The sequence below is a fragment of the Girardinichthys multiradiatus genome, chromosome 9 (assembly GCF_021462225.1).
Source record: "Girardinichthys multiradiatus isolate DD_20200921_A chromosome 9, DD_fGirMul_XY1, whole genome shotgun sequence".
NCBI classification, from domain to species: Eukaryota; Metazoa; Chordata; class Actinopteri; order Cyprinodontiformes; family Goodeidae; genus Girardinichthys; species Girardinichthys multiradiatus.
The window spans coordinates 26,406,937-26,434,695 of NC_061802.1; the positions used below are offsets into that span (position 1 = coordinate 26,406,937).

At 39.1% G+C, this 27,759-nt stretch overlaps 2 protein-coding genes across 5 annotated transcripts in view; both read left to right on the forward strand.

Annotated features, from left to right (window-relative positions):
* si:dkey-21p1.3 (collagen alpha-1(I) chain) overlaps window positions 1-11,757 on the forward strand; it is a 42,472-nt gene extending 30,715 nt beyond the window's left edge. Inside the window, exons 42-63 of the mRNA XM_047374972.1 lie at window positions 804-857; window positions 971-1,024; window positions 1,138-1,191; window positions 1,277-1,384; window positions 1,552-1,605; window positions 2,855-2,908; window positions 3,030-3,083; window positions 3,175-3,228; window positions 3,313-3,366; window positions 3,493-3,546; window positions 3,623-3,676; window positions 3,924-3,977; window positions 4,070-4,123; window positions 4,207-4,260; window positions 4,389-4,406; window positions 4,649-4,711; window positions 5,465-5,602; window positions 5,713-5,848; window positions 6,405-6,511; window positions 7,909-7,989; window positions 8,090-8,299; window positions 11,124-11,757. Of these exons, the coding sequence (XP_047230928.1) occupies window positions 804-857; window positions 971-1,024; window positions 1,138-1,191; window positions 1,277-1,384; window positions 1,552-1,605; window positions 2,855-2,908; window positions 3,030-3,083; window positions 3,175-3,228; window positions 3,313-3,366; window positions 3,493-3,546; window positions 3,623-3,676; window positions 3,924-3,977; window positions 4,070-4,123; window positions 4,207-4,260; window positions 4,389-4,406; window positions 4,649-4,711; window positions 5,465-5,602; window positions 5,713-5,848; window positions 6,405-6,511; window positions 7,909-7,989; window positions 8,090-8,299; window positions 11,124-11,276 (1,716 nt within the window). The 3' untranslated portion in view covers window positions 11,277-11,757. The remainder of the gene's footprint in view (window positions 1-803; window positions 858-970; window positions 1,025-1,137; window positions 1,192-1,276; window positions 1,385-1,551; window positions 1,606-2,854; window positions 2,909-3,029; window positions 3,084-3,174; window positions 3,229-3,312; window positions 3,367-3,492; window positions 3,547-3,622; window positions 3,677-3,923; window positions 3,978-4,069; window positions 4,124-4,206; window positions 4,261-4,388; window positions 4,407-4,648; window positions 4,712-5,464; window positions 5,603-5,712; window positions 5,849-6,404; window positions 6,512-7,908; window positions 7,990-8,089; window positions 8,300-11,123) is intronic.
* A 3,405-nt stretch (window positions 11,758-15,162) lies between these two features.
* soat1 (sterol O-acyltransferase 1) lies at window positions 15,163-27,275 on the forward strand. Of its 4 annotated transcripts, none has more exons than XM_047375823.1 (17): window positions 15,163-15,304; window positions 15,738-15,862; window positions 16,770-16,828; window positions 18,418-18,566; window positions 18,706-18,765; window positions 18,917-19,024; window positions 19,114-19,399; window positions 19,507-19,585; window positions 19,940-20,024; window positions 20,110-20,155; window positions 20,240-20,369; window positions 20,458-20,555; window positions 20,644-20,742; window positions 20,833-20,968; window positions 23,836-23,981; window positions 24,657-24,705; window positions 25,548-27,275. In XM_047375823.1, exons 2-17 carry the CDS (start codon window positions 15,739-15,741, stop codon window positions 25,607-25,609), a joined length of 1,716 nt encoding a protein of 571 aa, XP_047231779.1. In that variant the 5' UTR covers window positions 15,163-15,304; window position 15,738; the 3' UTR covers window positions 25,610-27,275. The 4 variants fall into 4 exon arrangements, with proteins under 4 accessions (XP_047231779.1, XP_047231781.1, XP_047231778.1 ...); XM_047375825.1 differs by lacking the exon at window positions 15,163-15,304 and adding an exon at window positions 15,399-15,427 and having other exon boundaries at window positions 24,653-24,705; XM_047375822.1 differs by lacking the exon at window positions 15,163-15,304 and adding an exon at window positions 15,399-15,427.
* The last annotated feature ends 484 nt before the right edge of the window (window positions 27,276-27,759 follow it).

Sequence of the window (27,759 nt, forward strand, 5' to 3'; positions counted from 1 at the left end):
AGATTGCAGTGTGTAAATGTACTTACGGACACAGATCCTAATTTTAGGGGAGATGTTCTGTGGTCTGATAAAAGTTGAACTGAAGTGTTTGGCCTTAATGACCTGTTTTTAAATTTGGAGGTAAAACAGGGAAGCTTGCAAGCCTAGGAACACCATTCCAGCTGTGAAGTACAAAGATGGCACCGTTATGCTTTGTGGGTGTTTTTTTTGCCAGAGGGACTGGTGCACTTCACAGAATAGATAGCATCAACATCATACATAAAGTCCAAGCTTGGGCCCGGTAATTTCCAAATAGACCAAATAGCATTATGCTAAATTCGTCACAAAGTGGCTTACAGACAACAAGGTCAGTGTTTTGGAGTGGCCACCACAAAGCTCTGATCTCAGTCCCATTGAAAATCTGAATCAGTGATAAGAGCAGAAAAGGTGTTTGCAAGCAAGGTAGCCTGCAAACCCAACTCAGTTACCTGTTCTATCAGGAGGAATGGGCTGAAATTCCAGCAAACTTCTCAGAAGCTTTTGGAAGAATAAGCAAAACATATTCTTCTACTTAACAAATAGAAACAATTTTGGTAATCCTAACTGACCTAAAACATGAAACGTTCAGTCCAATTTAATGTCAAACTGTGGGGAAAAAAGGGATAAGTGATTATTTTTAAAACAACTCTTTGGCTTCAACTGTATATGCTGACTTCAGGCCTCTATATTAATCTTCCTCACTTTGACTGTATGTTTATATTCATAAAATAATCCCCTTATACTTCTTTGAAACAGACAATGATTTTAAAATGTTACATTTTCAGGGCTTATCGGGCATGGAAGGAGATGAGGGAAAAGCAGGAAGGCCTGGAAAAAAGGTGAAATGTACCTTTTATTCAGATACATCCTTTAGGACTTTTTTTTTCCAATTGCTGTAAATGAGTCTTCTTTTTTCTAAAAGGTTTTTTTCTCTGCTTTTTCTTTTATTCAGGGCAGTCATGGGGAGAAAGGCATAACTGGTCCTCCAGGCATTAAAGGAGACATGGTGAGTTTTCATTACGTTCATCCCTGTGGCAACTATAAAACTGGTCAGGCTTATTTAATGGCCTCATGGAGACATACCCGTATGGTGTTTGTGTAATTGTATGTCTTTACAAGGGCGCAAGAGGCCAAAAAGGTGCAAAGGGTGAAACTGGGACACATGGCGCAGGGGTAAAAATATATTTTTTCAACTGAGAATGTTAAACCTTTCCTACATGACATTGTGCTTACTGTTTGTACAATAATGCACTTTTAGGGCACTGTAGGAAAAGTAGGATTTGTTGGGTCTCCAGGAGCTAAAGGTCAACCTGGACCTGCTGGTCTTCCTGGATTTCCTGGAGCCAAAGGAATTCAGGGGTCGAAGGTAATAAAAGTTGTGAGCCTGTATAAATGTAAAACAGATGAATAAACATTAAAATTGTTAGTTTGACCAATACACATTTATATTTCGCCCATCCAGTATAACAACTGTGCTTTTTTTTCTTATGTTTGAAGATTTATGGTCTGTCTGTGTGGGGTTTTTTTATAAAGGGGGAAAAAGGCCAGTCTGGAAGTAAGGGGACCAAAGGAGCTGCTGGGAAAATTGTGAGTTTCATTTTGCCAGAAAAAAAGATGTCTTATGAGGTTGACCTGATGGGAAAGTCAAAAAGCCACACATTATATAACAAATCTGTGGTCTAAAAATGCACGTCAGTCTTTTCTCTTAAAAGGGATCTTTTGATTCTTGTGAACATTTTTATGATGCATCCAAGTAGTTATGAAATACAGCCGATGTAATTTTATCAGGACACAGAACTGAGGGAAAATTTGAGATCTTGAAATTTTGATTTAACTTTTTTTCAGACTATTTTGTTCTTCAGACAATTCCCCTGATTCTAAAGACTAAACAAACTGGTTAGACTTGATTTAAAATGCCAGGACGTAAAAGCTATGAGAATTGGCATTTCTTTGTGAAGATTGCAGAACTTCACTGAGAGACAGTCATTGAGCAGTACCCCATCATTCAGCTCTTTTTGACTGAAATTCCAGAAAGAAATAATTTGTCACTTAAAATCTTATGATTTAGTTGAGAGGCGCACATATTATGACCACATAAAACAAATTACGTAGGTTCTATTCTTTAAAAAGTGTATGGATGAAATGAGACACTGCGGATTAGCTTATTAAAATATTTCTCTACAATGAAACATGGTGGGGCAGTATCCTTCTGTGGGATTTTCTTTACATCTTAGAGGCCACTAAAGATGGGTAGACAATCGCAGAAAGCAGTCAACATGGGGTACAAAAAAATGAAATTAAAAATGACTTTAAACTCTAACACAATTTGAATAATTAGTATAAAGAGTAACTTATTGTTCATAATCAAGGACCTATCTTGTTGCATACTCTGAAGAGGAGTAAGTGAGTTATATAAGGTTAAGTCTCAGATTTAGGTTTGAAGTAACCTTTCAATCTAATCAGCAAGTTTTCTCTTACTGGAGGTAATGTGAACATTTTGGAGTGGTCCAGCCAGGGTCAGGGTCCAGCCAGGGAGCAAAAGATTAGGGTGATGGCAAGGAGGCCTTCCAACTTCAACATACGAGTTGAAAACATACCTGACTTATTGTGTGTGTATCAATCTCTTTGCTTATGATAAAATATTGTTTGGTCTGGTAAAGATGTATTAGAAATATAGAGGATAACCATTGCCTACTCTGTGCTGTTCTCATTTAGAACTCCAAAACATATGTCCTGATCAGCCTGAAACAACTCTGCAGCTCTTAATGTCATCCACCTGCGTGTTTTGGTGTCTGATGAAGTCGAGCCATTCTTTTTAATGAAAGTTGTTTTATAGGGATCTAATGGACAAGAGGGGAGGCTAGGACCTCCTGGAACACCTGGAAAACCAGCAAGTATCTCTGACAAATAAAACACAGACTTACACCATTGAACACAGCTTCAGAAATTCATGGCAAGTGTTGGATAATTTGCCGTGCAAATAATTAAAAACCTTTTTTTTTTTATGTCAGGGCTTGAATGGCTTGGATGGTTTGCTGGGGGTTGATGGTAATGAAGGGTATCCGGTAAGAACGCTTTTTGCTTTTTGTCCTGAAAACTTCTATTTATTATGAAGGTCAAGGTTTTTAAACATTACTCTTCTCTCCTTATCACAAGGGGGATATTGGTTTGAGAGGAGCGTCTGGAACTCCAGGCAGCCTTGGCAAGACAGTAAGGCATTGATAATGTCTAAAATGGTACTAAAAATTGGGAAAAAAATGTTCTGCCAACTAGAAATATGTTTGTTTGATATAGGGAAATCCAGGACTTCCGGGGATTAGAGGACACCCTGGACCTATAGGGGTTAAGGTATGTTTTCCATATCTTGTTAGTATAGTTTTCCAGTTAAATCATAAGTTAATAATGCAATAACGATATGTATAAATACAGGCTGTTGACAAATGGGCCATCTTTTTCTCCTTTCAAATTTCTCAGGGTGAAACTGGTCCAAATGGAGCAAAAGGACCTCCTGGACCAGTTGGGCCAAAGGTATAATTTTTATTTTAAAGCAGAGCAAGGACATCTTTGTGAGCTTCTTTAACACCAGTGGTCATTTATTATTCAGGGTATTCCTGGTTTGAGAGGAGAAAAGGGTGGACCAGGCACTGTTGGCGCTAAGGTAAAACGCCCCCTACAATATAGCACTTACATAATCCTCACTTCACAACAAATACATTTTAGTATTTTAAATGTACTCATCCATGCTTTGCACTGCAAAAACCTAAACTCTTTACCCTCACATGCATTAAGTAAATACTGTTTTTCCAAAATAGTGTGCATGAATTTAGAATTTTTGTTGCGTACCCTGATAAGTGTATAAAGTTTATTATTATTATTATTATTATTATTATTATTATTATGTACAGGGTTTTTTGGGTGATACTGGAATGCTGGGACCAGTTGGTCCACCAGGGCTAAAGGTAATTTAAAAAGAATGCAAAATAGTTTAGGTGCATCCTTGTAAGAGTTTTTTTTTAACCTAGATTTAACTAATTTCTTATTTCAATCTTAGGGGAATCCTGGTTTGCAGGGACTAGAAGGTCAAGCTGGTCAAAAAGGAAAACAAGTAAGTCTTTTTTTGCTTAAGTTTGTTTTCTATTGTTTTAATAAGTAGCTGCAAGTTAATAGTCAATATACCTGTTTCCACAGGGGCACATGGGTCTTCATGGTCCACCAGGGCAAAGAGGCGCTCCTGGATTTACTGTATGTTTTTGTAATATTACTTTTTAAAACTACTGAGTGAGATTTTGACTTCGTGCATTGAAAATAATGTATTGTTTGATACAGAAAATGGTATTTCAATAATAACACTGTAACAATTTTTGCTGCAGGGCCATATTGGAAAAAAGGTATTGTTTTTATCTATCTTGCTTAATTTGTAAATGTTAAATTGATCAAGCTTCTTAAAATTCTTTTTATTATGTTAAAGGAACCTGTGTTAACAGGATTATGTTTGTTTTATCATTATTGTTTATTGTTTATACATTTCTTTAAATAGGTCTGATAGGTAATTATAGTGCTACCATTATCAAATGTGAAACATTTCATACATTTCATTGCCATTAACATCTTAACTGTGTGATATTTGAAGGGGGTCAAGGGTGTCCAAGGAAAGAAGGGGCCAAAAGGAGTTAAAGGCAAGCCAGGACCTCCTGTAAGATACAAACAAACACAGTGCCTTGCAAAAGTCTTCTTACACTTTGAACATTTAAATATTTTTGCTGTTACAACCACAAACGTTAATGTACAATCAAAAAAGCCAAAACAAATTCATTGCAACCATCACAATGAACACACCATTCCCATGGTTAAACATGGTGGTGGCAGCATCATACTGTGGGGATGCTTTATTTCAGCAGAAACAAAGAAGCTGGTCAGAGTTGATGGGAAGAAGGATGTAGATAAGTACAGATAGATCCTGGTAGAAACCCTGTTAAAGTCTGAAAAGACTTACAACCAGAGGTCCAATAAATGGTTTAGATTAAATCATATTTATGTGTTAGAATGGCCCAGTCAAAGTCCAGACCTAAATCCAATTGAGAATCTGTAGCTAGAGTTAAAAATGGATCCAACTGGCTCTCTATCCAACCTGACTAAATACGCTATTTTACAAAGAAGAATTGGAAACTTTCGGTTTCTAGATTTTAAACCAAATAAACTTACCCCAAAAGGCCTGCAGCTGTAATTGCTTTTCTAAAACAGTATTAAAAAAGGTCCATCTTTTCACCCACCCTTTCAGATTTATATTTGTAAAAACATTCAAAGAAAAACTCACATTAAATCCCATTAAATTGTGCTTATGTTTTTGGTTGTAATCCCACAAAATTGCAAAAAGTTCAAGGGGTATAAATAATTTTTTTATTGTAATGCAGTTGAAATACTTAGTATTTTCCCATTTTCATCACAGGGACAACCAGGATCACCAGGCAGGCTCAGCCCTAAACAAATACAATCTGAGCCAAGATCCAGACCCAGTAAAAGGGACAGGCTGAAAAATACCCAGCAGCCTCCTATTCTACTGAAAAGACAAGATGGACAAAACAAAGTTGATACAAGCTTTCTTTTCATTACAGATGCTTTTTAAAATGCTTTTTATATTTGTATCTATCAGTCACTGGAGTTTCATGTGTAAGAAGTTTACTGACTCCTCCACAGCAGAGCCAGTTGATGTCTAGAAGGTGGTCTGAAGATGAGGAAGCTGAAGAATCCTCCACCTTGGAGTTGGGAACAAAAGATGATCCTGGCACCACATGCTATGAATTGAAACTTATTCATCCACATCTGGAAGATGGTGAGCACTTGAAGGACAAGATTATTTATCTGTTATAGGGCTGCACAACTCATGAAAAACATGATGTTGATGAATGGTGCGATAACAATACCACTTATGATAAACAAATTATTCATAACTGTTAAAATCTTTCCACTCTGAGTTCATGGTAAACATAGACCCCAGATAATGACCCAGCTACATAAATTAAATACATTAAATATTTTCATCTCAACCACATGATTTTATTGGAAATGTGGTCTTGTTTTTTTCTCCTTTAAGATCCTAGATTTAAGATCTAAGCTCTAAGATCTAAGAACTTAGTTTTAGTTTCTTTATTACTTATACATTACAAGATGCATTTAACAACAAGTGTCACCAATACATTACAGGCCTTGAGAGCCCGAATGGCACTTGATTATTAACTAACATTTTTTGCTGCCCAGGTACCTCTGTAGCAAACATGTTGCACACAGTGATATTGCGATAACGATACATTTTCATTATATATTGTGCAGACCTAATCTGTAACAGAGGATATTTTTGGTTTTAAAATATTCTGTTCTTTTCGTTTTAGGTTATTTTTATATGGATCCCAATCAAGGCTGTAAGTGTGATGCTGTGAAAGTGTTTTGTAACTTCACAGCAGGAGGAGCAACCTGCATAGGTCCTCAACATTCGCAGGTACAGTTAGAGGAATGAGTATTCACCAATTAAAGGTGAAATGAGGGTGAAACTCATTCTGAAAACGGCTCAGTCATTTTTCAGCTGCAGTTCAACATATATTTATGTTTTCCTCAATACGTATCAGAGCAAGGTTTTATGAAAGCCAAAGCTGTGTTTTGTAATTTATCTAATCATTAAATAGAGTACATTAGATATATCTTCAAATAACACATCCTTTTAACAAAAATATCAGACCGACAGAAAGAACAAAACCTGACTTGATTACAGTTTTTGTAAACACATATAAATGTCAGGGAGTGGGTTTAATCAGACCAGCTTGCAGGGAGATACTCGGGAGCCAGAACGTAAGGTTTTGATCCATAATTTCTTAGAAACGGTTGAACAGCGCAGGATACTCTGCCAGGAGTTTTGTGGTAACAAAAAATGACCAATAATATGCTTACAGTTACCATTTGATTTGAGTGTTATTTACCTAGATAATCTGCCACCTGAAAAAGAAAGAAATCTTTTATCACGGTTCTGTCACGGTTTACTTGGAATTGGACCCCAGAATTCTGACGAGCAGGCAGCGTGATGGTAAGTGGAATAAAAAGGTTTAATAACAAAAACTCACACTCAGCAGGAGGCAGGAACAAAACAAACGGGCAGGCAAGACAGGCATGGCATGATCAAAAAAAAAAAAAGACTTGGTTAGAGAACTTGACATGAGAACTAGACATGAGCATGAGAGTGAAAGATGTTTCCGCGAAGACTAACAGAACAGGTGTGAATATATGGCGTGGAAACCAGGTGGAGTAAGGAGACAGATTAACTTGAAGCAGGTGAACTGAATAAACTTAATTAACAGAACAAAACGTGACTGGAGCAAAACAGAGACTCTTGAACATAAACTAGAAAAACATGAAGCAAAAGCATAACCAGATCCGAAAACCAAGCTTGACAAAACATGAACAAGACGACAAAACAAAAGCATGACCAGGAAAATAAACAGAAACATGATTCAAAACTTGAACAGTGAAAAACATAAGGAAAAACCCCAAAACCAAAAACCAAACAACCCTACATCATGACATCTTTACAACAAATACTGTTGGCAGGAAGCCCAAAAGCAGTAATCAGGCGTTGGCTGTGTGCTTTAAGACCAACTACTGACAGTTAGATAGGAATTGTGCATGAAATCCATGTTATGGAAAACACTGACCTTTTCTTTAAGGCACCTAAACAATAAATAAATATCAATTAAATGAACTGCTCCTCTCTAATTGTATCTTTTTTTTGTTTTGGATGTCTGTCATGTTAACCTTTTTTATAGAGAAAATTGGATAGAAAAATGTATACATTTAAATATTTACCTTGCATTCATTAAAATATATGAGTAATGTTTCATTCTTTAGATTAAAATGAGTTGGAAACCAGATATGATGAAATCAAGAATGCCAGTGCAGTGGTTTACTCAACAATATAACACACACAAAGTAAGTCTAAAGGAAATTTTATTAAATAATCTGTGGACAAATGAGCATCTGGTTTGCTCTGTTTCTTTCCTTAACATTTATTTTTTCTGTTTTTGGACAGTTTGAGTATACTACAGTGAATGTTGTACAGCTGAGATTTCTACGGTTCCACAGTCACACTTCTTTCCAGCACATCACTCTTAGATGTACAGGAAACCAGTCCAATCCCACTGCCACAGCAGGTTTAGCCAGTTGGATTGTAAACTTGCGGGGGGATTCTGGCAAAATAATCGATTCACGCCTCATTGCAGTTTCCAGGAAAAACTGTGAGGTGAGAGAGAAAAACATTTCAACATTTATTCTCCATCTGTTAAGAAATTTATATTAAAGACTCTAGTTTTACAGATATGAAGGTACAGTATATCAAAGCAAATAAATGAACCATGATATGCAGGCACCATAGGCCATACTGGCACACTTGGCAAGTCTTGGTGTTTCTATCTAAAATTATTAAATTTAAAAATACCTGTTTGCTGATAGTATTTAGAAATGATTAAGCTAGCTTTTTGATTAAACAAACAATGTGATGCATCCTAAATCATAGGAATGTCAGCCATACATTTAAAAAGGGTCCCTTTTTATAGCTGTAAATTATTATTTTTGATTATTGTGGAGAGTGACCAGACACATGAGTTACATATAAAAAGCCATTGACTCAAAATGTTTACTTTATACCAAAAAGTTTTTTTCTTGTCCTAAAGAATCATGTTGAAATTACTCCGTCAATCAAATTAGCACACTGGTTGCTAAAAGGAGAGAAAGATGTGCTTCCAAGTTCATCTTACTGTCGTAGCATTGGCTACCTCCAAGGATAACTGTGCAGCTATCAGTCCTTTGTAACTAAATACCCTCACATGTGAGAAAATGTCAGATAAGGATATTGCAACTAAAACACTTGTGCAAGGTCACTTTCTTTGAGGAATCCTCCCTATGCATTTTTATAGTGTCTGGAGAAGCTTTTATAAAAAGAAGAAAAAGTCAGTGTTACTGTAGGATCTTTGTCACATCAGCAGTGAACCATCTTTGTTCAATCTTTGTGCAGATTGCTTCTAATGGGATGGAGTGGACTTCTTTACTATTCTGGATGATTACACTGCCATGAATATACAGGTCCTTCTCAAAATATTAGCATATTGTGATAAAGTTCATTATTTTCCATAATGTCATGATGAAAATTTAACATTCATATATTTTAGATACATTGCACACTAACTGAAATATTTCAGGTCTTTTATTGTCTTAATACGGATGATTTTGGCATACAGCTCATGAAAACCCAATATTCCTATCTCACAAAATTAGCATATCATTAAAAGGGTCTCTAAACGAGCTATGAACCTAATCATCTGAATCAACGAGTTAACTCTAAACACCTGCAAAAGATTCCTGAGGCCTTTAAAACTCCCAGCCTGGTTCATCACTCAAAACCCCAATCATGGGTAAGACTGCCGACCTGACTGCTGTCCAGAAGGCCACTATTGACACCCTCAAGCAAGAGGGTAAGACACAAAAAGAAATTTCTGAACGAATAGGCTGTTCTCAGAGTGTTGTATCAAGGCACCTCAGTGGGAAGTCTGTGGGAAGGAAAAAGTGTGGCAGAAAACGCTGCACAACGAGAAGAGGTGACCGGACCCTGAGGAAGATTGTGGAGAAGGGCCGATTCCAGACCTTGGGGGACCTGCGGAAGCAGTGGACTGAGTCTGGAGTAGAAACATCCAGAGCCACCGTGCACAGGCGTGTGCAGGAAATGGGCTACAGGTGCCGCATTCCCCAGGTCAAGCCACTTTTGAACCAGAAACAGCGGCAGAAGCGCCTGACCTGGGCTACAGAGAAGCAACACTGGACTGTTGCTCAGTGGTCCAAAGTACTTTTTTCGGATGAAAGCAAATTCTGCATGTCATTCAGAAATCAAGGTGCCAGAGTCTGGAGGAAGACTGGGGAGAAGGAAATGCCAAAATGCCAGAAGTCCAGTGTCAAGTACCCACATTCAGTGATGGTCTGGGGTGCCGTGTCAGCTGCTGGTGTTGGTCCACTGTGTTTTATCAAGGGCAGGGTCAATGCAGCTAGCTATCAGGAGATTTTGGAGCACTTCATGCTTCCATCTGCTGAAAAGCTTTATGGAGATGAAGATTTCATTTTTCAGCACGACCTGGCACCTGCTCACAGTGCCAAAACCACTGGTAAATGGTTTACTGACCATGGTATCACTGTGCTCAATTGGCCTGCCAACTCTCCTGACCTGAACCCCATAGAGAATCTGTGGGATATTGTGAAGAGAACGTTGAGAGACTCAAGACCCAACACTCTGGATGAGCTAAAGGCCGCTATCGAAGCATCCTGAGCCTCCATAAGACCTCAGCAGTGCCACAGGCTCATTGCCTCCATGCCACGCCGCATTGAAGCAGTCATTTCTGCAAAAGGATTCCTGACCAAGTATTGAGTGCATAACTGTACATGATTATTTGAAGGTTGACGTTTTTTGTATTAAAAACACTTTTCTTTTATTGGTCGGATGAAATATGCTAATTTTGTGAGATAGGAATTTTGGGTTTTCATGAGCTGTATGCCAAAATCATCTGTATTAAGACAATAAAAGACCTGAAATATTTCAGTTAGTGTGCAATGAATCTAAAATATATGAATGTTAAATTTTCATCATGACATTATGGAAAATAATGAACTTTATCACAATATGCAAATATTTTGAGAAGGACCTGTAGATTGGAATCAAAACATCCCCAAGACCAACGTCATCTAACAATCCAACGTCATCTAACAATCCAGATATGATTTTGTAATGAACAATTTGCATGAACCCTTCTTAGAAATGCAGTCAAGTGTCAAAAAAGGAAATAAACGTGCAGAAGGAAACAATTTGTTTTTCATTAGTTACAAAAAAAACTGGTCAATGATGTGTGTATTGAATTTTCGGTCAAATTTGATATAATTGAATAAATAGTTTTGAGACAAATTTAATGTCTTTATTTTTCTTCCATCACCATTATAGAATGTAAAGAATAATCTGGCCTTGTAGCAAAAGCCTTTGTTTTAAGAGCAAAAAACAAATTTTTCCTTTCCATCTGGTGTTTTTCTAGGTGCACATGCTGGTGAAGGTTCGAGGTAGCACAGAGTTGCGTCGAGGGGATATGGAGTTACTTCCTGTCAGAGATCTGGGAATGGAGCTGAACAGTACACCCAGCAACATCTCTGAGATCTCTCTAGTTTTGGGACCCCTCTGCTTCTTGTGAGCAATATATTATGTGTAGGATCATATTCCTCAAAGTTGAATAAAATTATCTACATTACTGTATACTGTTCATAAATGTCAGGTGGGTAATTTAGATATGTTTTGATTTGAGCTGTTTTATGTATTTTGTTTGTATTTATTAGAATGTAAAATTGTTCCTTCATTTAAAATTTATTACGATTTGTTTGAATGTACAAACCAAAATGCTTACCCTTTGAGTCATGGTGTACAGTTATTTTATATCTTTCCTTCCCATAATACATGAATATTTTGAATCCCGCTCTATTTTTATGCGTTGAAATGCCGACAATATAAAGTAGATGCTGAACTTGGACAAGTTAAAGCTATTTTCTGTTGTTCACATCATTGTTTAAAGTTATACTCAGTTGATGTATGCACTAGAAGTTGAAAATGCATCTACAGTACCTTGTTCCTGCTGATGAAGTATTATCCACCTCAACAATAAAGGTAGTCTATCACAAGCTGTATGTATCTCTCTTTACTCCTGCAGCTATGCACTGATAAGCCTGACTGCCGAGAATATTCAGACAGTTTCACACCCATTTGTATGGGGGGTGGGCATTGTTTGCAGAGTCAATAGCTACAGACCTCCAAGCTTCAGGTGGCCTTTCAAATACTGTGGCTGCAGGGAATGGATTTCCATGGCCAAGCAGCTGCACCCAGACCTTACATCACCAACTGCAATGCCAAGGGTTGGACGCAGGGGTGTAAAACACACCGTCTCTGCACTACGGCAATGGAGACATCTTCTCTGGAGAAATTAATCCTGCTTCTTTCTCGGGCAATCCAATGGATTAATCTGTACAGGTCCTTCTCAAAATATTAGCATATTGTGATAAAGTTCATTATTTTCCATAATGTCATGATGAAAATTTAACATTCATATATTTTAGAATCATTGCACACTAACTGAAATATTTCAGGTCTTTCATTGTCTTAATATGGATGATTTTGGCATACAGCTCATGAAAACCCAAAATTCCTATCTCACAAAATTAGCATATCATTAAAAGGGTCTCTAAACGAGCTATGAACCTAATCATCTGAATCAACGAGTTAACTCTAAACACCTGCAAAAGATTCCTGAGGCCTTTAAAACTCCCAGCCTGGTTCATCACTCAATACCCCAATCATGGGTAAGACTGCCGACCTGACTGCTGTCCAGAAGGCCACTATTGACACCCTCAAGTAAGAGGGTAAGACACAGAAAGAAATTTCTGAACGAATAGGCTGTTCCCAGAGTGCTGTATCAAGGCACCTCAGTGGGAAGTCTGTGGGAAGGAAAAAGTGTGGCAGAAAACGCTGCACAACGAGAAGAGGTGACCGGACCCTGAGGAAGATTGTGGAGAAGGGCCGATTCCAGACCTTGGGGGACCTGCGGAAGCAGTGGACTGAGTCTGGAGTAGAAACATCCAGAGCCACCGTGCACAGGCGTGTGCAGGAAATGGACTACAGGTGCCGCATTCCCCAGGTCAAGCCACTTTTGAACCAGAAACAGCGGCAGAAGCGCCTGACCTGGGCTACAGAGAAGCAGCACTGGACTGTTGCTCAGTGGTCCAAAGTACTTTTTCGGATGAAAGCAAATTCTGCATGTCATTCGGAAATCAAGGTGCCAGAGTCTGGAGGAAGACTGGGGAGAAGGAAATGCCAAAATGCCAGAAGTCCAGTGTCAAGTACCCACATTCAGTGATGGTCTGGGGTGCCGTGTCAGCTGCTGGTGTTGGTCCACTGTGTTTTATCAAGGGCAGGGTCAATGCAGCTAGCTATCAGGAGATTTTGGAGCACTTCATGCTTCCATCTGCTGAAAAGCTTTATGGAGATGAAGATTTCATTTTTCAGCACGACCTGGCACCTGCTCACAGTGCCAAAACCACTGGTAAATGGTTTACTGACCATGGTATCACTGTGCTCAATTGGCCTGCCAACTCTCCTGACCTGAACCCCATAGAGAATCTGTGGGATATTGTGAAGAGAACATTGAGAGACTCAAGACCCAACACTCTGGATGAGCTAAAGGCCGCTATCGAAGCATCCTGGGCCTCCATAAGACCTCAGCAGTGCCACAGGCTGATTGCCTCCATGCCACGCCGCATTGAAGCAGTCATTTCTGCAAAAGGATTCCCGACCAAGTATTGAGTGCATAACTGTACATGAATATTTGAAGGTTGACGTTTTTTGTATTAAAAACACTTTTCTTTTATTGGTCGGATGAAATATGCTAATTTTGTGAGATAGGAATTTTGGGTTTTCATGAGCTGTATGCCACAATCATCCGTATTAAGACAATAAAAGACCTGAAATATTTCAGTTAGTGTGCAATGAATCTAAAATATATGAATGTTAAATTTTCATCATGACATTATGGAAAATAATGAACTTTATCACAATATGCTAATATTATGAGAAGGACCTGTATTTGCAGTATTAGCTGCCAGGTCAAATGGCAACTGCATTGTACTCGTGCTCATACTCATCGTCTTCCGCTTATCCGGGACCAGGTCTAAGCAGAGATGCCTAGACTTCCCTTTCCACAATGTGATAGCAACATTTAAAATGCTTTTGTCCTTCTGAGGTGCTGATCTGTCTGACCTGACAATGGCTTCCACCTTCCTTCCTGCTCCGTCCTGCTGGTTATCCCAACTGCATTTACAAGCTAAATGGGAAATGTTTATCATAGAGGATCTGAGACGCCTAGGAGAGAATTGATTCAATTTCTCACCTCTGCTCTTCCTGGAGGGGGGGCTGCATTGGGATTTTACAATTCTGATATAAGGAGGTTTTTCCCCTTTGTCTGGTCAGAACAGATTCGGCTCAGCTCAGTAACACGTCTGATGCTGGAATCTTGTCTCCCTTATAAGGCTAAATTAATAAAGCTGATTTAATGGTGATCATCGTTATCTTTCTTTAGAAAATACAATTTTTCTTCAACGAAGCCCCAGGCCAGCCAATAGACCTAGTCCCTCCATTGTGTCTTGGGCCTCCTCCTGGTGGGACATGCCTGGAACACCTCTACAACTGCAATGTGCCAGGTAAAAAGTTTGATGCAGACGGGATTATAGAGTAAGGCTTGTTTTTCTTAGCTCCAGTAAACCAGGACTCCAAAACTGTACTTTTTAAAAAACTTTTATTATCAATTAAAGCACAGGTATAAATATGGCAATCAATACTGTGCAGATCCAAGTGACTGCAATAAACTTCCAAAAGGAACAGCAACTATTAGTGCTAATATTTGCAAATATTATTATTATTAGCAAATAATAGCAGTTGAATTGAGCCTCAGGGATATGAGCACATGGACAATGCAAACACCAGAAAGTGAAAGTCATAGACTGTTCTCCTGTTTTTTAACCTCTTTAAACCATGTGTTACACCTGACTGTATGAAAAGTGCTCTACCTAATTCAGTGGAAAGATGTTTAAAATATGTTTCTGTTTATTTCCTTTAATCAGTTAAAGTGATGTATATTTGAAACCCTCTCAGGAATATTATTATGACTTGGGGGATGCTCTGGTGACCTTGCTTTTATGTATGAAATATTTAGTCATGCACAAAATGACATTATAACCTAGTTTGTCATTTGTATTACTTAAATTCGGAGAAAAAGTTATATTGTCTTTGAGTCGGAAATATTGAGTTTTTGTTTCAAGCCAGAATCTCTGTATTATATCACATGAGAAAAAGATATGGTCTATGGGTTTGAACAGAAAGAGCACATATTTTCAGTGACATTAAATGTTTGTTTAAGTAGCTATTTAAAATTAATTTATTTTTATTTGTAGGGTAGTAGATTTTATGAATCCCCTTTGATTTAACCCCATGTTTTCCCCTCGTTGCTGGTGACGTCAAAAGGAGGAGAGACTTTCGGCCAATCAGCATCGAGGGTCCTTCTCATCATCTGGTCAGTGTTTGTACTGTAGGTGAGCTCTTGTTATCCTTATTAGACTAAGACAACTTTCTGCTCAGTAGCCTGGGAAAGCGTTGGCAGAGAGGACCAGGCTGCGGAAGCGAGTAAGTAATTGAGGAAGTCGACATTTTAATATTTCTACTCGGTGTAAATTCGCCTGTGGTTGACCACGGACGGCTAATTTGACTAGCTCTGTCATCGAAACTAGCGATAATGTTTCAGCAGCAGTAAGCTAGGTGGTGGTTTTACCCGTGAAGCTGAATTGTTTGTTATCTTTTGAGTCGCCGCATGTCGTGTTGATATCTTCTATAAACCGGCGGAAGATAATGAAATAGTTATCTGTCTGTGTGCTGGTGTGAGGAGTGATTTCATTGTGAACTGGCTTTGCTTTGTCTGTCACTTAAAATCCTTCTCATTCCTTTCACCAACATGTGAACGGGTGATGTACTTGCTGACCTGACTTCTTTATGGTGTATAGCCTCTTTACTTCATGTATCTGCCTCAGATAAATTTAACCTTTTTTGCTTCTGTATATAGGATGGAAAGCGGGGGTGAAAGTTTGCTCAGGTCCCGCAATTATTCCTCCATCAATAATCTGGATGGAGGATCTAATCCTGGAAGACATCCGCAAGGGAATGGCGATAACCACATCACCAGCAATGGTGAGCAAATACCCCCACCTAAACACACGCACACATTCCTTAGTGGGCAGGTTGGGACACTAATATCTACCTTGTAGATTTTTAGATGATTCACATCTTTTTTTTAGGATCAGTAAGTTTCCGTTGATGGTGTTACAAACTGAAATGTGATTATGTGTTCCTCCTAAGCAAATACTGTTGACCCTTGACACAATTTTGTGGTTGACGGGAGTAGGAAGCAACAGGAGTCAGGCTACTAAATGACTCCCCTGTTGGACAAGGCAGACAAAATGTAATGTAGAAATAATTTCAGGACTACATAAAAACACAAAGTTTTCTGTGTGAAGAGTCAGGAAATTACCTTTGTGGAAAAGAGTAGAAATTAGGAAACTGTTCTTGTAGATTGTGTATGTCATTGTCTTTTTCCCATATGTGCTTTATTTTGCATGTTGACACTGTCCTGTTCAAGTGATGTGAAAGCACCAAATTAAAATATAGGGTTCCCTATAAATGTTATGTGTTTTATTCACATATTTGGACATATGGATTTCAAAACTGCTCTGTGTGGCCATAGATGGATATTTTAGTTTTCACATGACTTGCATGGGTGGATTGCTACTCCTGCAGTTAGTCACAGTTGACTTCAATAAAAGAACAAACTTGTCTGTCGTCAGACTTCCTTCAATGGCAATGACCTACAGTAACCTTAACTAGAAGAAGATGTGATAGTTTAGGATGTACAGCTTTTGTTATAATTTTTTTCACATGCTCTTTACCACACTCAATTTAAACTTTGTTCCACTGAACGGTCTTTTTGCCTTCTTTGATGTTTACTTATTTAAGAATAATTTCTAATCAGAAGCTTCATAATTTACAAAACAATCCAATTTGTTCTTTACAGCATTACCATGTGTCATTTCAATTTCAGGGAAAATCGAAGTGGAACATGTGATCAGCAAAAAGCTGCAACTCAAAAGGAAAGCAGAGGTTAGTTGATGCAGTATTTGAAAGGCCGTTGTATTTTAAATGCTGTGTGTTCACAGCATTCAATATTTTTAAACCAGTTGAATGGAGTTTTAGTGTATTTGATGCCCTCAAAGAGCAGTTATGTAGAACTTGTTGGGGATGTTGTAATGATGGTAAAATAGAAGATTGAGTAAAATGTAGGTTAATAGTATTATGCAGCTCTTGTTGGTACTATTGGCTAAAGCTTGGCATACTGTGCCCTTAAAAATATTTAAAAATAATAGCATACATACAGGACAACACTTTACATGATGTGAGCGCTATATGCTGGAATTTTGATAGACTCTTGTCACACAGTGTGGAAAATGCCAGACTGCGTGATTTGTTGCTGCAGAAAAATCCTGACCAAGACCCATTAGGGGTATCTGTCTGTCAACGATTAGACAGCAAGTCGCTGGAGTTGAAGCTCTTATGATTTGAGTCCGACTCTGAAAGGTGTAAAGGGAGATACCTGTGGAAGCGCTCATGGCTGGGCTGACGAGGACACTATTAAGACATTAGTTGCACCAGCAGTCACACTGAATTGTTTATATTTTTTTCTCCGTCTACCTGAAAAATTTCTGTCACTGTTTGAGATTTGCCGTAGCTCGTCTTTGGTCCCGAGAGAGCGAAATCGACGATCTGTGTTACTGTCACACTGAATAACCACAGATTTATACTCTGACCCAAAGACTTCCTTACAATTCTTTCATGACAACAGATTCTTCTAAGATGGCCCGTAAACACACGGTGAAACCGGCTTTCTTCAAGCTACAGTCAAGTATTCACACCCCCAGCAGATTTAGGTTAGAAGTTCATTTTTAAATTTGCCATCATGTTTCTTCTGACCATAAGTAATAATGTTTTGGAGTGGCTCAACTTGAATCTGATAAAGAGAATCTGTGGAAGGCTAAGGATTAGGGTGATGCCAAAGTGTCCTTCCAACCTCAAAGACTTGAATATTTTGGGCTTAACTGTACATTTATAAATGTATAAACCATTGGAAGAATTGTGTTGGTTTTCGATTTAATTTATTTGACTGTATTAAGTTTATTTTGGAAACTGTAAAAACTGAATTTCAGCTCCAGTGACAGATTATCTATGGACCATGATTAAGCAAAGTCAGATAAATGTCTGTAGATCCTTCTGATTATCTGTGAACTTAATCAAGTCATGTTATAAACAAAAACAAAGAACAGAAAAAAGTTCATTTAGCAAAAATCTGACATTTAGTCAAATCGTTTATCTTGTTTTCTGCCTGTAAGCTAATAATTTTAGAAAATAACTCATGACCTCTTGAGTCATGTCAGACTAGAATGGGGACATTTACTGGGAAGATGATAACAAAAGACACATTTAGTTTGGTTCAAGGTTGAAAAAGTCCATGACACATTGAGCTGTTGCAAAACACTCTAAGCCATGCTGATTTAGCATGTCTGGTGTACTTTGTGAAAGTCGCAGTGACACTGTCAGATAAACTGTTAGTGATACCATGGGGGGAAAAAAGTCATTATTTTCAATGATTGTGAGCACCTAAAAGGATTGTGTTTGAGTGCTTTTTGTTTGGCCAGGTCCTGAAGGATGACCTGCTGCGTCAGTTTGAAAGCCAGGTCCATGATTTTATGGACAGTCTTATTGAAGAATCAGCCAGCCTCGAGTCCACACCTCTACCTGCTGCCTTTTCACCTCCGCTGTCGGACAAGGAGAGGAGCAAACTGGGGTACTGCATTTCCTCGTCAACCCTAAAGCGATATAAATGTTCAGATTTGTGGCCACTCTCCTTTGGCCCATTTTCTTCTTGTCACAACAGTGCTCATTTGGCAAGCAAATAACAGTTTTGCTCATTTTCTTTTCTGCAGGCACTTTCAGCCTCCCCATGGCCAGGGGAAGCACTTTATTAGTCGGAGATCCCTGCTAGAGTAAGTTCATACTGCACTATGTAAGGCATTCAAATAAGATGCTTTTTAATTTGCGTGTTGTATGTTCATTTGATTTTCCTGAAGACTGCGACTCGTTTTGATGTCTCTGCACTGTATAGATGCTAGATTTATTATGTGTGTTTTTCCACAGCGAGCTGTTTGAGGTGAACCATATTAGGACCATCTACCACATGTTTATTGCCCTGCTCATTCTCTTTATTCTCAGCACGCTCGTGGTAGATTTCCTTGATGAAGGCAGGTAAGGATGAATCCTGGAAACTTCACTTTTGTGTTTTTGTTAAAAGATACGTTCATCTTTCATCGTTCTCCTAAACTTCTCTTCCTCAGACTGGTCTTGGATTTTGACCTGCTGGTCTATGCATTCGGACAGTTCCCGCTAGTGGTATGCACGTGGCTTTGCATGTTCCTGTCCGTATTGCTGGTTCCCTACACCTTATTCCATCTGTGGTCACAAAGCCAGTCGGGTTCTCATGGCCGGCAGAGGCTGTTTTCCTGGCTGTTCGGTTCGGCATTCCTGCTCTACCAAGGCCTGGGTTTGGGATTCCTACCGACATATGTGGTGGTGACCAACAGTTTGCCGCCTGCTTCCTGCTTCATCGTCACCTTAGAACAGGTAGGTGATCGGGTGGAGGTTCAGTTTTATTTTAACTGGGATGTTTAGATTTGGGTTGATATTTCAACGTGCATCTTTTCAGTCTTGGAATATTTATCTTGTTTCAGGTTCGTCTAATAATGAAAGCACACTCCTTCGTCAGAGAGAATGCCCCAAGAGTCCTGGCTTGGACAAAAGACAAGACGGGTATGTCAGTATTTCATGTGAACTTGATTATTTTTGTGCATGTATTAATCCTACCTTGCAGAACAGATTCATACCAAGTTAAATTACTCAGAGATAGACTCTTAACTACTAAGATGACTTCATAAGGCAATTGGTTATAGTTCATGCCACACACAACTTCTTTGTGTTGCGCCATCACAAAGAACCCCAGAAAATGCACTGAACATTTTGTCTGATACGTGACAGGGTGTGAAACAGTTTAAGGGATATGAATACTTAAACTGTTTCACACCCTGTCACGGGGTATGAATACTTTTGCAAACTGCTGTACCATTGCTTGTTGCTTATTGTCTTTCCAAATGCTGTCATTTAAAGGCCGTGGTCCTGTGATTCCTCAAGTTTCTCTGTATCTCTACTTCCTGTTTGCCCCCACTCTTATTTACAGAGACAAGTACCCCAGGTAAACCTCCTCTCTTGGTTACTTGTCTAATTTCAGTTGTGATTTCCTTCCTCTTGGGGGCCTAAACAAATACTTTTTCCCCCAGAAACCCAGCAACCAGATGGGGCTATGTGGCCACAAAGTTACTTCAGGTACTGAATCCTGCTGTTGTCACATAACATTCAAAGTAAAAAGTACATTTTCTAACATTTCCAACTTCCCCCAATGTTCCATAGGTACTTGGCTGCCTCTTCTATACCTATTACGTGTTTGTGCGGCTATGCATCCCACAGTTTCGCAGCATCAGTCTACAGCTGTTCAATCTGCGCGCCATGGTCCTTTGTGTCTTTAACTCTATACTGCCAGGTAAATTTACCCTGACCTGTATAGAATCTTTAATAAACTCTTTTGGCTTTGAAATGATAGATTTTACTTTTTCATTTGTATTTTGCAGGAGTTTTGGTTCTCCTGTTGGGTTTTTTTGCTTTTCTCCACTGCTGGCTGAACGCTTTTGCAGAGATGCTTTGCTTTGCAGACAGGATGTTTTACAAGGTGCTGCTGTCACTCTCTATGGCAGACATTACACAAATACTGAAGTTGTACATAATATGTAAATTAATTTTATGATTACTCATTATAGGACTGGTGGAACTCAACATCTTATGCTAATTACTACCGCACTTGGAACGTAGTGGTCCATGACTGGCTGTATTACTATGTGTACAGGGACTTCCTGTTGGTGAGTGGGTTTTCTGTTGAAATGCAGGGCATTGTGTGTGTATATATAATTAAGTCCTGACTTGTTTTCTTCCTGTTATTGTCCCTTCAGATATCTCAGAAGCGTTTCCGACCAGCCGCCATGTTTTTTGTGTTTACAGTGTCTGCAGTGGTCCATGAGTACATTCTTGCAGTTAGCTTTGGATTCTTCTATCCGGTGCTCTTCTGCCTCTTCATGTTCTTCGGAAGTAAGGGGGCAATAATGTATGGTGCATTTACAGGGGTTGGACAATGAAACTGAAATACCTGGTTTTAGACCACAATAATTTATTAGTATGGTGTAGGGCCTCCTTTTGTGGACAATACAGCGTCAATTCTTCTTGGGAATGACATATACAAGTCCTGCACAGTGGTCAGAGGGATTTTAAGCCATTCTTCTTGCAGGATAGTGGCCAGGTCACTACGTGATACTGGTGGAGGAAAACGTTTCCTGACTCGCTCCTCCAAAACACCCCAAAGTGGCTCAATAATACAGGTCCTTCTCAAAATATTAGCATATTGTGATAAAGTTCATTATTTTCCATAATGTCATGATGAAAATTTAACATTCATATATTTTAGATTCATTGCACACTAACTGAAATATTTCAGGTCTTTTATTGTCTTAATACGGATGATTTTGGCATACAGCTCATGAAAGCCCAAAATTCCTATCTCACAAAATTAGCATATTTCATCCGACCAATAAAAGAAAAGTGTTTTTCATACAAAAAACGTCAACCTTCAAATATTCATGTACAGTTATGCACTCAATACTTGGTCGGGAATCCTTTTGCAGAAATGACTGCTTCAATGCGGCGTGGCATGGAGGCAATCAGCCTGTGGCACTGCTGAGGTCTTATGGAGGCCCAGGATGCTTCGATAGCGGCCTTTAGCTCATCCAGAGTGTTGGGTCTTGAGTCTCTCAACGTTCTCTTCACAATATCCCACAGATTCTCTATGGGGTTCAGGTCAGGAGAGTTGGCAGGCCAATTGAGCACAGTGATACCATGGTCAGTAAACCATTTACCAGTGGTTTTGGCACTGTGAGCAGGTGCCAGGTCGTGTTGAAAAATGAAATCTTCATCTCCAAAAAGCTTTTCAGCAGATGGAAGCATGAAGTGCTCCAAAATCTCCTGATAGCTAGCTGCATTGACCCTGCCCTTGATAAAACACAGTGGACCAACACCAGCAGCTGACACGGCACCCCAGACCATCACTGACTGTGGGTACTTGACACTGGACTTCTGGCATTTTGGCATTTCCTTCTCCCCAGTGTTCCTCCAGACTCTGGCACCTTGATTTCCGAATGACATACAGAATTTGCTTTTATCCGAAAAAGTACTTTGGACCACTGAGCAACAGTCCAGTGCTGCTTCTCTGTAGCCCAGGTCAGGCGCTTCTGCTGCTGTTTCTGGTTCAAAAGTGGCTTGACCTGGGGAATGCGGCACCTGTAGCCCATTTCCTGCACACGCCTGTGCACGGTGGCTCTGGATGTTTCTACTCCAGACTCAGTCCACTGCTTCCGCAGGTCCCCCAAGGTCTGGAATCGGCCCTTCTCCACAATCTTCCTCAGGGTCCGGTCACCTCTTCTCGTTGTGCAGCGTTTTCTGCCACACTTTTTCCTTCCTACAAACTTCTCACTGAGGTGCCTTGATACAGCACTCTGGGAACAGCCTATTCGTTCAGAAATTTATTTCTGTGTCTTACCCTCTTGCTTGAGGGTGTCAATAGTGGCCTTCTGGACAGCAGTCAGGTCGGCAGTCTTACCCATGATTGGGGTTTTGAGTGATGAACCAGGCTGGGAGTTTTAAAGGCCTCAGGAATCTTTTGCAGGTGTTTAGAGTTAACTCGTTGATTAAGATGATTAGGTTCATAGCTCGTTTAGAGACCCTTTTAATGATATGCTAATTTTGTGAGATAGGAATTTTGGGTTTTCATGAGCTGTATGCCAAAATCATCCGTATTAAGACAATAAAAGACCTGAAATATTTCAGTTAGTGTGCAATGAATCTAAAATATATGAATGTTAAATTTTCATCATGACATTATGGAAAATAATGAACTTAATCACAATATGCTAATATTTTGAGAAGGACCTGTATTTAGATGTGGTGACTGTGCAGGCCATGGGAGATGTTCAACTTCACTTTCATGTTCATCAAACCAATCTTTCACCAGTCTTGCTGTGTGTATTGGTGCATTGTCATCCTGATACACGGCACCGCCTTCAAGATACAATGTTTGAACCATTGGATGCACATGGTCCTCAAGAATGGTCCGGTAGTCCTTTGCAGTGACACGCCCATCTAGCACAAGTATTGGGCCAAGGGAATGCCATGATATGGCATCCCAAACCATCACTGATCCAGCCCCATGCTTCACTCTGGGCATGCAACAGTCTGGGTGGTACGCTTCTTTGGGGCTTCTCCACACCGTAACTCTCCTGGATGTGGGGAAAACAGTAAAGGTGGACTCATCAGAGAACAATACATGTTTCACATTGTCCACAGCCCAAGATTTGCGCTCCTTGCACCATTGAAACCGACGTTTGGCATTGGCATGAGTGACCAAAGGTTTGGCTATAGCAGCCCGGCCGTGTATATTGACCCTGTGGAGCTCCCGACGGGCAGTTCTGGTGGAAACAGGACAGTTGAGGTGCACATTTAATTCTGCCGTGATTTGGGCAGCCGAGGTTTTATGTTTTGGTGGAATGCTCACATTACCCTGGATACCGTGGCTCTTGATACATCACAAAGACTTGCTGTCTTGGTCACAGATGGCCCAGCAAGACCTGCACCAACAATTTGTCCTCTTTTGAACTCTGGTATGTCACCCATAATGTTGTGTGCATTTCAATATTTTGAGCAAAACTGTGCTCTTACCCTGCTAATTGAACCTTCACACTCTGCTCTTACTGGTGTAATGTACAATCAATGAAGACTGGCTACCAGGCTGGTCCAATTTAGCCATGAAACCTCCCACACTAAAATGACAGGTGTTTCAGTTTCATTGTCCAACCCCTGTATTTCGTTATTGCTCCAAAACCTCTTTTTAATTTTTGTTCTTTCTACAGTGATGTTCAACTTTATTTTCCACGATCGAAGGAAAGGCCCCATTTGGAACATATTAATGTGGGCATCCCTGTTTCTGGGTCAGGGGGTCATAATATGTCTGTACTCCCAAGAGTGGTATGCCAGACGGTACTGTCCACTCAAAGAGGTAACGCCATGGCTTTTATATTATAGATTTTACCTTTTAATTATACATTGCCCATCACAACCACAAGCTTTAGTGTGTTTTATTGGGATTTCATGTGACACGCAAACAACAAAGTAGACCAACAATATACAGGGGGGGAGAAAAAAATATACATACATTTTTAAAGCTCTTCATCAATTGAGATAAATGAAGTATCTGCGAACAGAAATTGTTTTCCACAGATTCTCAGTTTGACTGGGACATTGTAACACATCAAGAAGCATTGATCTAAACCAGGGGTGCCTAAATCCAGTCCTTGAGAGCTACTGTACTGCAATGTTTAGATACATTACTTCTCCAACTCATCTGAATCAAATGGCTAAATTCCCTTCATCAGCATTCAGTCATTCAGCTCTGGAGAGGCCTGGTAATGAGCCATTCATTTGATTCAGGTGTGTTTGATAAGGGATGCATCTAAATGTTGCTGGGTAGTAGCTCTTGGAGCTGGACTTGGGCACCTGTGATCTAAACCATTCATCTGAAGCTCTGGATGCTTTTTTTTATGCCTTTTGTCATACTGAAAGGTGCACCTCCACACCAGTCTGTGTTTTGGCCGCATCAAACAAGTCTTTTTTTCTAGGATTGCCCTGTATTTCCTATATTTCTGATTTGTCTCCCTGTCCTTGTTGAAGGAAGGCATCCCCACAGGATAATGCTGCCACCACCATTTTCCACCCTGGGAATGGTATGTTCAGGAGGATGCGTAGTGTTGGTTTTCATCCTTGAGTAACAATTTTGCAAGTACACTAAAAGGGTTTCATGACGAGGGCAGCTTCCACCACACGTTTGTGTCCCCTTGATGGCTTGTGGCAAACTTCCTATTGCTTTCTTCTAACACAGGATTTCTTCTGGTTGCTGTTTAATTACGGCCATTTTTGTGGAGTCCAGGACTAATAGTTCTCCTGCCAGATTCTCCTTCCCGAGCTGTAGCTCTTTGCATCTCCTCCAGAGTTGCCATGGACCTCTTGACTGCTTGTGTTATTAATGTTGTCCTTCCCTGACATGTCAAGTTTAAGTAGACAGGCATGTTGTGGTAGGTTTGATGCCATACTATTTCCATTATCAGATGATGAATTGTGCAATGCTCCCTTAGTTGCTTGATATATTGTTTTACAACCTTACCCTGTCTGTAACTTTTCCACAACTTCATCCCTAACCTGTCTGCTGTGTTCCCTGGTCTTCCAGCTCTTTGTTCACCAATGTTCTCTAATAAACTTCTGAGGCCTTCACAGAACAGCTGCATTCATACTTTGATTAAATTATACACCGATGGACTTCTAACTATATTACTTCTGAAGGCAGTTGGTTGGATTTTATTTAGGAGTGTCTGAACACACTTATTAGATTTTAGGTTTTTTTTATATACCATTTATCATTTTCTTTCCACATCACAATCATATGCTACTGTGTATTGGCTTATTGTCAACAGTCTCATTAAAAAAAGTAAGAACAGTTTTGTGAGGCACTGTAGTGCTTTTAACAGAAGCATGAACACAGTACAGCTATTTATAATTGTTTCTGTTCCAGTCTTCGTTCCTGGATTTGCTGAAGCCTCGGTCCTGGAGCTGTCAGAGAGTTCTGATGACTGAGTCCGATAGGATAAAATGGGACTACTGAGAGGATCCAAATCACCAATCAACTTGGACTCCACCAACTTATCTTTCTCTGTCATTCTTTATTTATTACATTAAGATTTATGAGTCTTGTGGTCCACAAATGCATGGAAGAGTATCTGCCGAGATGACAAAATTACAACATCAGAGGTGCCTTATTTGAGTTTTCAGCTGCTGCTGCTTTTCAGCAGATGTTCACATAATTATATAAAAAAAAGAAAACTTGGATTTTCTTTTCTCATGTGTCCCCGTTTGGTCCACTGTGAAACTACTCCTTGTGCAAAGATAACACGGCAGCATAATACAAACATTACATAATGCACACATTACCCACGTGCTGTAATAGTTAATATTCAACAAGGTGGAAGGTTGGGACTTGACTGTTTAAAAAAAAAAAAACTTATACTGCTAGAAACTGACTTATTTTCACTACCATCCTGATTTTTTTTTATGTGTGTAATATTTTATATAAATATGAAAAAGTATATATTTAGGGCTTGCAGGGTACTCAAACATTTTATGTAATTATTCAGATATTAAGCAGACCAGTGAAGCATACCTGAACTCTTCTGTTCATCTGCTAAGCTACAACTTTAGATGCTTTGGTCTCTTAAATGATAAATAATTTGTAAAACTTAAAGTAAAAACTAGGTTTACAAAGTATTTCTTAAAAATGAAGGTTGTTGCAATTCCTGGTATTTTACTGAAAATACCTTTTGATTAAGTATTTGGAAGATAGAGGTTATATAGAATTATGGAAAATGTTGGGTATTTTAATATACTTCGGTTATAATGAATATTCAAACCTATATATGGTGATTTCTGACCTAATTGTGAAACAGTTACAGAATGTAACTGCTGTCAAAATTGCAGCTGGCTGCTTAAATGTCTGAACCATCATGCAGTATTGCAACCTAGAAAGTAACAGCAGGTGCAGTTTGCATTTTCAGATGACCTTGGAATTATTTTGTACTCTAAATCATGCAAGAATGGATTTTATAAGAAATCATGTCATTGACTATGCCTTTAGTGTTGAAGTAATGTTTTAAGGGTAGTTGATACACCTGTTGATTGCATGTTTGGATGCATGTGAAACTTGAGTTGCACAACTCAGAAGAAACCAGCAATGCAGGACTTGAAACTTTCACAAAGAAAACTGGATCACCACAAGGTGGCGGTCTAGGAAAGGTTATAAACTTATCTTTGTCTGCTCCTCTGATCAAGAACAGATTCCCTGGATTCCTTTAAACCAATATGTGATAAAATAATTACCAACAAATTAATTTTATACTGTGTACAGATTCAAATATTTCAAGTTTCTGCTCTAATTTGATTGGAGTTTGTAATGCCAATGTTTATGTATAAAGGGCTGCAAAGCAGCGAAGGGATTTACGATATAAATATTTTTGAAAGTAGAGATTTGGCTACATGTTGTCACTTTTGTCTTTAATTTGATTATTATCAATAGATCGCGATGTTTTTGAATCCTAACATTGCAGACATGCTTGATACATTCCCAACACAAAATCTAAAATCTGTAAAGTTCCTAATTCCCTTATGTTAGTTTTCTTTGAACTCCATTTGCTGTGTTGATTTATGTAAAAGATGTTTGCTGGCAAAAAAAATTCTGTGCATAACTTTGGATCTGTTTCTCATTTATTTATATTTTGTATCTTCTGTATTTGAAAGGGTTAGGAAGTTACAGATGTTTTTATTCATTTGCATTCCGGCACTTGAGCTGTTTCTCAAGCCACTGAGCTCAGTGTTGTCTGCAGTTACCAGAAATTTATAAAAGAAGTCACTTTAAATCGATCGTTGTATCGTTTGGCATTTTGTTAATATATAGAATTTGAACATCTGTAGATACCAGTAGTAGTTTTAGGTCTTTTTTTGTCCTCCACATATCCAGTTTTGTGAAGCACATGCTCCACTTTATGCTTGCATGGTCATCTTTAGGAACAGGGGTGATGGGTGTCATGGAGCTCTGCTTCCTGGGTGCTTCATAATGTGTTCCCTGTCCAGGAACTGACTGGACCAACTGTGGACAAAATACACTGCTCAAGAAAATAAAGGGAACGCTTAAACAACACAATATAACTCCAAGTAAATCAAACTTCTGTGAAATC

Bases quoted from the DNA above. Each gene is read 5' to 3' on its own strand.
- soat1 (XM_047375822.1), top strand. The intron at 18,567-18,705 runs GTACTGCATTTC...TCTTTTCTGCAG, and splicing joins AAGGAGAGGAGCAAACTGGG to GCACTTTCAGCCTCCCCATG. The intron at 20,025-20,109 runs GTAAACCTCCTC...TTTTTCCCCCAG, and splicing joins TACAGAGACAAGTACCCCAG to AAACCCAGCAACCAGATGGG.